A 10275-nucleotide genomic window follows, 5' to 3' on the forward strand; every position below is an offset into this window, starting at 1 on the left:
AGTTTAAGTCACGTTGACCATCAGTTGTTTGTGAACATTTTTGGTTTACCAAAACAAGATAATTTAGTTTTATATTCTGTTTATAAATGTCCAAAATGGATCTCCAGAAAGCAAAGGACAATAAAACTTAATTAAACTCTTAAATAAAATAAAAACTTGACATCTTTAGCTGTGAAAATGTTGGCTAATATTAAGGAAAATGTATTGGTCAGTCGTTGTTTGAACCATTATTTAAAAAAGGATGTCGTTGGTTTAGTGTCTTGAACAACAGCGCCATCCACAGAGCAAAACCATTACTAGACTTTTCTTTAAATCAGACAACATTGACTTTTATATGAAGGGATTTTATTATTGCGTGAAGTCATTTTAACAATACCCTTCATTCTCGCTATAGAGCTGCAAATACAGTAGATTTTTACTTCACATTCATTAACATAAAGGGCATTTAAATCTCACATAAATCTCTAATTTCATTTAAATTCAACATAAAAAAGACATTTTTACAGAAAAATATCTCCAGTTGGTCACAGCTGAGTCTCCCTCATCACAGACTTTGATAACAGTCATTACGGCTGGATTAAAATGGACAGCCATGTTGCAGTTTGTAGACCAGGGCCTAAGAAATCCTCCTTGTCATCATCGTTCCTCTGCCAGCAGCGATCTGAAGGTCTTCAGCTCTCTGATGCTCGTGGAAATCCTGAGAACATTTTCCAAACATTTATAAAGAAGTGTGAAGAAACCAGTTTGGTTTTACGTTTCAAGAACTTTCTGGAAAGCACATTTAAAGGGGACCCATTATGCAAAATTTACTTTATGCACGTTTTTGTTGCTTCGTTTGTGTCTCAACTGTTTGTAGAAACAAAGCCATAAAAAAAAACATGCATCCGTTTTTTGGTGTCTGGAAAATGAGCCGTTTCAAAAACCATTGGAATGTTGCGTCAGAATTGACTGGCACTGCGCCGTTACCTAGCAACACCAGCCTGTTACCTAGCAACCCAAAGGGAGTGGAGTTGGGGGGCGTGGCCAGAAGCAGCTCATTTGTTTTTAAAGTGACAGAACCCAAAAAGAGCACACTCTGAAAGGATAACTCATCATCTAAAAACGATTTTGAGTAGAATCAGATGTTTCGTATCGCTCATAAACTTGTTCTAACTTGTTCAAGGAAGCATAATAGGTCCCCTTTAGGTCGATAAAAGATATTTTATTATGAAGGCGACAGATTCCCACCTTCCGAAGGCGTTGAGGAGGGAGACGACTTCCTGCCGGTTGAGCTGGAAACTGGGTCGTTGCTCTGTGGACTGGGGCAGCGCTTCAATCTGTCGCTCAGAAAACAGGATCTTCAGAGCCGTACCTAATCCCTGAGTCTGGCCGAGAGACACAGAGAAAAACAGGGAACAGACATGACGCTCAATTTTTTCACATGCAGAGAAAAAGGATTTTTTCTGAAACAAAACTTCCAAGTCGAGTCAAAATTTGTGTTTTTGAACAGCCATTGGTGTTCATCATACATTCTTTACATATTTTTTTTTACCTAAATACTGAAAAACTCTGGTTCTCAAAGCTTTTATTCGATTGTTTCATGATTTATTCATATATATATATATATATATATATATGTGTGTGTGTGTGTGTGTGTGTCATGGAAATAAATATTCATAAATAATTACATATGATTTTTGAAATCTAAAGTAATCTTTTGATCCAAAGTTGTGCATAATCAAAATACAAGCACATAATTTACTTTTTGTCTCATACAAACATATTAGCATTACTGCTAATACAAAAAGCTGCCTGTATCAAAACGAAAGCATAAAACCTCCAGGAGGCTCGACGTGTCACAACCTGACATTAAATCTAACCCTGAGTTAATCTGCTGCATTGTTAACATTATTTAAATATTCTGCTACATTGTTGTAAGAATCGTGCAACAGTTGCATCAGAATCATAAAACTGACCTTTCAGATAACAGAAACTAACGTTTTGTTTCTTTTCTAATGACGACTCCAAATGTTTTCCAGCTAAAAGTTTCCCTTTTAGAAACAATCCTTCTCTTCTTAAAAGGAGAAACAACTAAATTTAGATTTTTATTTTATTTTCTATGCAAAATACAATACACCAACGTTACGTTACGATACAGGATTTACCCTATTTTAAACTAGAAACTAAATGTAATTATTTAAAATATACTTTGTGAAAATACCTATCAAAGATCCTTTGGTCACTGAAGTTCTCATTTTAAAAATGAAATGTACGCATTTTAAGCTCGAGCGCACCTGTACTTTTCCCCAGACACGACATTTAAAGCAGCCGACGCAGTCCATGATCCTGGAGATGTTGAGAAACGCCAGCCTGATGTCCTCCTGGTTGAACAAGAGAAAATTCACAAGGTCAACAATTAAATAGATGAATTCATAGCAACATAAAAAAAAAAAAAAAAAAAATCATATATATATATGTGTGTGTGTGTGTGTGTGTGTGTGTGTGTGAGTGCATAAAACTTATGCACAAGTGAGTGTGTGGGAATTGCAGTATTTTTGTCTCTCATAAAGTTGTAATACAAAGAGCTCCCTCTGCTGGCCAAAACTAACGCAACAAGATTTCTGATCCAATGTGATGTTTTATGGATTATTTTCCAACACATTTTCCACATTTAAGAATTTAAAAAATGATCTTATATTCTTAGGAGTATAAAAATGCACTGAAATGTTTAATTGTTTCTCACCTTCAGTTGTGCCGCTTCTTTTTCATCTCCAGCAAACAGAGAAGTCTCATCAAAGTGCAGAGGAAAAGATCTGGAAGATTAAACAGGAACAAAAATAATTGCTGCAAACAAAAAGAGTCATAACACTCACATAATCTCTCAGTGTTGCTTCTAATCAACAGAGAAACTACAAACATGAGGCTGTAGGACTCACTGATGCAGTTTTATCTCACATTCCATGTTAAACTGGTAAAACTCAATCAAAACATTGAGATTTTTCAGCGTAGAAGCATCCATCTTACTTATAACTATAAGTTCTGACCCAAATATTCAACCAGAGTCAGCTGATCTGCTGGATGGCAGCTAAACTACAACATTAAAAAAAGGTCTAAATGGACGTTATTGGAGCTAATTTTAGACTAATGAACCATTAATCAACAATGAATATTAAACCAGTTAACTGCAGACTGACTTGGCCAGATTTAGGATCTCTAGAAGCAGCTCTTTGTATTTCTGGTCCTCCTCTGGTCGACCCGTGTACAACTGGAAGGACGGCTGACTGAAGAACGGCAGAACTTTGGCCAGCGCTCTCAGCTCTATCAGGTACAGGAAGTAGAGGTTGCGGAGCCTCTTGGGGCCTTCGCCAGCCGTCAGATCAGAGTCGAAGCGCTGCCTGAACTCAGACACATTGTGGCCCCACTTCCTCTGAAACCAAGTGTCTGAAGAGGAAGAAGAGGAGGGTTAAAAAAAACCCATCACAAACAGGGAAATCCAGGAGAGTTAGCATGTCTCACCGTCCAGGAGGTACCGTGCGCTCAGATGAACGTTGATGCTGGCGTGGAGACCAGATATCAGACGGTAGAAAGCTCTCTTCTCCACACACTGACCTGAGACAGGAAACAAGCCAACAATAAAGAAACTGGAAAACACATCTGATGCTGTTCCAGGTCAGGTGGAAACAAAGCTTACCTTCCAGCCAGCTGTAGAAAGTCAGTGCTGTGAAGGATACCAGATTGTGAAAACTTCAACAACAAAGCCATCAGTGACTTCTTATGCTTCCTACAACATGTTAGGATACAAAACATGCTTACTAAATTTTGTGCACTAAATTATTCTTAGATAATGACATTTTCTCCTATTTTAGCTCCTTTTAGAATGAGCTGATTTAGGATCTTATTTATTTCATTTGTAAGAACTGAAAATACATTTATATTGTTTTTTTTAGTTTTTTTATATTTTCAGTGGGGTGTATTTTATTACTGTGCTGCTATAACAAGTGAATTTCCCCACTGTGAGATTAATAAAGGACTATTCTATTCTAAAACAAGCTGACTAAACATGCTGGAATTCAGCTTGGGTTGCTAGGTAACAGGCAGCGTTCTGTTGGGGTTGCTAGGTAACGGGGCAGAGTTCTGTTGGGGTTGCTTGGTGACGGGGCAGAGTTCTGTTGGGGTTGCTAGGTGACGGGGCAGAGTTCTGTTGGGGTTGCTAGGTAACGGGGCAGTTCCTGCTGGTTTGTGACGTTGCATTCCAGAGGTTTTTGAAACGACTCATTTTCCAGACACTAAAAATCATGAACTTATTGCCAAAAAACAGTTGGCTGGTTTTCTTAAGCACTTGGGATGTTTTTAGAAGCAGTTGAATAAAAGCATAAAAAAATACAAAATGCGAATTTTAAGCTAGCTTGCTAGCAAGATTGAATTAAAGACAGCTTACCTTCACTTCCTGAGCTGCTCTGAAAGGAGCTGGGCGTGAGCGGGCGCTTGACGGTGAACGGCCTGAAATGAAAACAACAGAAACGCTGAATGGGCTTTATGGTGAAGCTTCTTAACTTTGATCCAACTGGTCCAAAGAAGCAGCGATCTGCAACCTGCCGCTGTGGCTCTTCCAAAAGGGTTCTGCATGACTTTGGCTTAAATTAAAAAATAACTAATAGTTTTAAAATTAAATTGTTTATTTTATTTGTGCAATATAGAGTATAAATAAAGTTATTATTGTTAAGTAAACAGAAATAACTATAAGTTAAGAAATAAATTGTAAAATGAAATCCGTAGGAACATCAATTAATTAAACTTAAAATTCAAAAATAAAATTTAAAATACATTTTAAAACAATTAATTTGATTACAAAAATGTATAATAATATTTTTAATAATAAAATGTTCATCAAATAATTTAAATAATGGAGAGAAACTGTAACTAACTGAAACTATATCATGCATTTATAAAACTAACAAAAACACACTGAAATTATATGTATGATAATCTTTGTTTTCATGTTTATTAGCCTTTCAAACTGATGTGAAATTATTATTTTGTCCCCCAAACAAGCAGCTTATGTCGACTGTCGGCAAATTACTGCACTATAATCCCCTGGCGGCTACGCTACGCTACGCTAGTCCGCAAAACGGCAACGACAAAAGTTGGGATAAAACATCAGTCGATTGTTGCTCAATAATTTAATAATTTTTTTTGAAAATGGTATCTTGTGTTTAGTATTCATAACCCAAATGGACCTAAAATGAACCAAAGCAAGACAAAACTAAAACTACTAACTAATAAAAACTAGCTAACACACTCTAAAAACTAAAACTAACAATTATACAAAACATCACAACAAAATGAAACTGTAATGGAAAACCCAGTCCTGTAATAACCCTGGTGAAGGCTGCAGATGCCTGATCTAGAATATTTTCTCTCAGCCGTTTGATTTTGCATTGCGTCTTACTTGAAGCAGTTCTCCTCGTAGATGCTGTTCCAGATCTGCCACGCCTCCGGACCTTTGTAGCCCGTGTAGCGCTCCGGGTTCAGCAGCAGGTCGACGTACTGGGAGTCCGGCGACTCCTCGTCTGGGAAACAGCAACAATTAGTCACAAACAGTCACAAACAGTCATCCATCTGCCAGGCCATTTCAGCAACACCAAGAGAGCAAAGCAGAAGCAAATCCTCACTTCTGTTTTCTAAAATAAGCAAAAATCCTGCTTTATTCCCAGTCACTAAGATAATCATTTGTCTCATATTTTCTGCATTATAAATCAATTTGTATTAGATATAGTTCTTTATTGTTACTGCTATTATTATTATTATTATTATTATTATTATTATTATTATATTATATTTATTTATTTCTGTACCGTCAATAACGCAGAAACGCTCGGCCTTGTCATCGTGTTTGCGCCACTCCAATAAAGCTTCTCTGGTCTTCTCACTGAAAACAAAACCAGAGGTTATAATAATAATAAATAAAAATAAATAATCATCACCATAGTAATAAATAGAAACTTTATTTAAAACCAGACAATGTAGCTCAAACATAAATGTCACTATTTGTTGTGCTGCGCCAGATTATAACATAAACTAATGGACAGGTTATAAAAATGACTGTAAATATAATAATTAAATAAAACATAACATAAAACTACAGGGTCCAGTTTCAGAGCGTCTGACTTAGAATTTTGGTTGTTGGTTTGCAGAAAAAGGCGCCGTTTGTTACTGATGGAGGTTGTCAAAGGCTGATTATTGGTTATAAATTAGCAGTTTTCTTTAAAAAAAATAAAAAACTTCAAGCTTTTTACTTCATCCATAGCAGAAAGTGTCGACTTGGTTGTGACTCACCTCAGAGAAACATCCACGGCTCCCAGATGTTTCTCCTTCTCACATTCAGTCAGCGGCTGCTTGTTCGCCTCTGCAGAATACTACAAATAAAAAGAACATGTATTATTTATTTTTAATTTAAAAAAAGTAACTTTCATCAGTTTTATAATATGTGAACTGCATTAACTTTAAACTCTCTTACCTTGTTGTGTGGAGCGGATCGGATTCCCTCTGGAACTTCGTTCTGGAAACAAATACAGATTTAAGTTCAAGTCAAATATTTTCCACTTCCAGTTGTTTTAAAAAATGATCAGCATCTCGGAGAAGAAAAGTGAGGCAAGTTAAAGTTTTTATGAGTCGATAGTAGAAACTCCATTTTCAGTAAAATGGAGTTTTACTGAAACTCTTAGAGATTTCTTAGAGGAAAACTTTATTTTAAAAATTAATGTGATTCTTAGAGATTTCTGATGTGAAAATCAATTTTTAAAGCTTAAAAATTTAAACTTTAAATTTTTTTCTGTTGCATTTATTGCAAATAGTAACAACAGTAATGTTTCAAAGTATTTCAAAACTTTGTTTTTTGGTAGTAATTCAATCACTTCATACAGTCAAAACCTCACAAAATCAAATACCATCTACCCTAAAAGTAAAACTAAGCCCAAGTTCCACACTTTTAAGACACAGTAAAAAGTCTGTGAAGTCAACAAGAAGCTGAAAACTTGTTTCAAATTTGACCTTCAAACATTATCTTTCAAGCAGTTTGTCACGAAAACAACTGTTCTGCTTTCTGCGGCTGAATCTGCAGGAAAGACAGAAGAAAAACAGTTTGCATTAATTGATCCAGGTGAGACTTACAGGTGAGCAAGGCTTCACAGCGCAGTCTCTCAGACCACAGTGGCTGTCCGCCGTCCAGAAAGGACACGGTTTGTTCAGATTCACCTGGAAAATAGGTCACCAGAAATGCTTAGAAACAGATTATTTAATCGGATAATCTGTGAATTACGAGTCAGTCTGCATTACCTTGTAGAACCAGAAGTAGTGGGACTCCAGGAGAGGTAGAAGTCTGGGGAAAATCTGCTCGTTGTTGAAACTGTCGATGGTTTCGACGTCGCATGTACAGTCGTCCAGTTCACCTGTGACCTGGGTAAAAAATGTTTTTCTTATTTGAATCATACATTTTTCAGTTAAGTCTAAAAAACTGAATGTTTGTCTCTCAGAAAGTAACCAGGAGCCTGACTGTTGAATAAGTGCCACTATGATATAAGATGTAAATGGCATGTATGGGCAGGATGCCTCACCGAAATTATTTTACTTTCGTAGACAAAAAAATCATAATTTTCCATGCAGTTATAACTGAAGCAACAATATACTGCTTTGAACATGACAAATTATGAATACAAAAGCAACAAAGACAAGAAAAAATAATCCTATTTTCAGCTTTCAAAAATTATTTTCACTAAACAGCAGCGTGTTAATCTAAAAATAATGATTTTACTTAAGGATTTTTTAAGGTTTTAATAATGACCAATTAATTAATCTTCCCCAAGAAAACATAACATCTTGTGATTATATGTGTCACTTGTCAAACAATAACAAACAATAAACACAACTTTTAAATGTTAATCAAGGCATTAAGGACAAGAATGATGTCTATTTTCTACCTCTAAATAAGAAGAAATGCACAGAAAATGCATAAATATTGTTGGGGGCACCAAAAAGCATTTGTGTTACGGTTAGGACACCCAAATAGCTAGCAACGCCCCTGAGAATGATGCAAGGTGTTGAATATTATCAGCAACTCTTGTACTACATGGCAGCACAAGATGGATACAGTGTTTATAGTGTAAAAAGAAAGTAATTTTTTACTTTAAAGTTTACGTTGATTATGAATAACATATATGAACGTTATATGAACACAAATAACGTCTGGATTTAAAAGTTTTTATCCACTGTTAACGAATTAAGTGACCAAGTTACTCATAACTGCCAAAAAATTCTAATAATAAATACCATCTGGGTTAAAATGAGGCAGGACATCGCTCACCTGACAGAAACACCTGCCGTGTGCAGATCCGGACACCTGGAGGAGGAAGAAGAGGAGGAAGACCACCGACTCCATCAAGATCTATCTGGGGTTCTGCTCTCGGCTTATTATTTACTACAGCTGATCTGAAGCCGCTTTCAAGTTGTGTGTTTTGTTAGAAATGAGGAAAAAACCGCTTCGGCAGCTGCAGTTGTGAGGAGGCAGTGATCTCATGTGAAGTGTCATTTCCTGATGTTTCCTCATTTCCAATCCGCTACGTGCCGTACGTGACGTCCGGCTGCCGCGCTCGTTTGACTCACATCTGTCTTCATCGTCAAAATAAACTGTTCCAGGACTGTTGAGGAAAAATTAGGTTTTGGTGAAACAAACACGGTCCATGGTTCTCACAGAAGATCCGTTAATAGTGTATTTAAAAACAGATCGGCAGTTTCGTCAAATTCTGTCACGTTTCCATGGTGTAATTCCGCAAATTAGCCACATGGGGGCGACAGAGGACATATGTATTTTACCGTTGGATTTATTTTGATCACGTTTTAAGAAGTAAGTCAGGTTCTTGATAATTTATACCACAATTCCTTTAAAAAGGGAATTATTGAGAAGAAATTATGTGGAAAAAAATACAAAGGAAGAATAAAATAGAAAAAAGTATAAAATAAATAAATATTAAAAAAATGACTAAATAGAACAGCAAATTCATGTGAAACAATACTGTTTTTTTGCATTTACTCATACGCTTGCTTATTTATTTATTGATTGATTGATTGATTGATTGATTGATTGATTGATTGATTGATTGATTGATTGATTGTGTTGTGGCAAGGTTAGTACTCTACATACACATACATATTCATAAAATGGAAATAAAATATGTTTTTTTCCTTAAAAATATGGATGGTTAAAAATGACACAATTAAAATAATAAATAATCATTAAATCACTAATTAAATGTACCCAGATTAATCCTATTAATACAGCTACTAATTCACCGGCTTAAACAGATAATTGATTACTTATTCTTTGATTACAGATATAAACCATCTCAGGTTCCAATTTGTGGTTCTCACAGAATGAAACTCTCATTTTTAAAAACTAATGAGCAGTTTCGTCAAAGTGTCACGTCTCTATAATGTAATGTCCCAAATCAACCACGCGGGGGCGAAATAAGACTGTTGATATCCCTTCGCAAAAGTAGAACACTTTTAATTCAATTCATTAGGTATATTTGAATATAGCAAATATACTACGGGCCGTGTCCTTGTAGTGCCCTTAAAAAGTATATTGATTTAATACTTATTCGGAAATATTTGGAACATTTTTAAGTTTATGAAAATTTGATTGAGGTCATTTTAAACAATAAGTTAAACATTAACGTAAACTTTTGTGAATTACTGAAACAGAGACTTACTATTACTTGCTATTTTAATAGTTTAATTTTTTATCCTAAGTGTATTTCTAAGTTTCCTTAGCATAATATTATTTCTAGCATAAATATATTGAAATATACTTTTTAAAGTGTTCTGGGTCAAACTAATTTTTGACTTTTCAAACTCAGAAATGTACATTTTTTAATAGAAATTTTTTGATTTGTATCTAGTAAATTTGTGAGATTAATCTCAACACTTCTGTTGTTTTGACTAATGTTTTACTTTTCAAACTCAGAAATTCACAAGTTTTTTTCTTAAAGACTTCTAAGTTTCTTTTTTGTTTTTAAAGCAAATTCGTGACTTTTGAAAGTCAGAAATGTCCTTGTTTTTTCTAAACAATGTATGAACTTAATCTCAAAATTTCTGATTTTTTTTCCTAGCAAATCAAACTCAATATCCTTGTTTTTCTTGGAAATTTCTGAGATTAATCTCAAAATGTTTTTTTTTTTTTTTTTTTTTTTCCCAAATTTTTTTTTTTTCAAATTCTTGCTTTTACTTTTCACACCCCTCCCT

The 10275-nt window shown here is 35.0% G+C and overlaps 1 protein-coding gene across 1 annotated transcript; it reads right to left on the minus strand.

Annotated features, from left to right (window-relative positions):
- Positions 1-328: 328 nt before the first annotated feature.
- ero1a (endoplasmic reticulum oxidoreductase 1 alpha) lies at positions 329-8773 on the minus strand. Its single transcript, XM_015041814.1, has 15 exons — positions 8339-8773; positions 7315-7434; positions 7150-7233; positions 6497-6538; positions 6316-6395; positions 5835-5908; positions 5429-5549; positions 4418-4479; positions 3671-3697; positions 3496-3588; positions 3174-3420; positions 2723-2792; positions 2274-2360; positions 1228-1364; positions 329-697 (listed from the first exon to the last, which is right to left on the minus strand). Exons 1-15 carry the CDS (start codon positions 8411-8413, stop codon positions 637-639), a joined length of 1380 nt encoding a protein of 459 aa, XP_014897300.1. The 5' UTR covers positions 8414-8773; the 3' UTR covers positions 329-636.
- Positions 8774-10275: the final 1502 nt, after the last annotated feature.

Source organism: Poecilia latipinna, unplaced genomic scaffold, assembly GCF_001443285.1.
Source record: "Poecilia latipinna isolate Pla-1442-1.1 unplaced genomic scaffold, P_latipinna-1.0 Scaffold569, whole genome shotgun sequence".
Classification (NCBI taxonomy): Eukaryota; Metazoa; Chordata; class Actinopteri; order Cyprinodontiformes; family Poeciliidae; genus Poecilia; species Poecilia latipinna.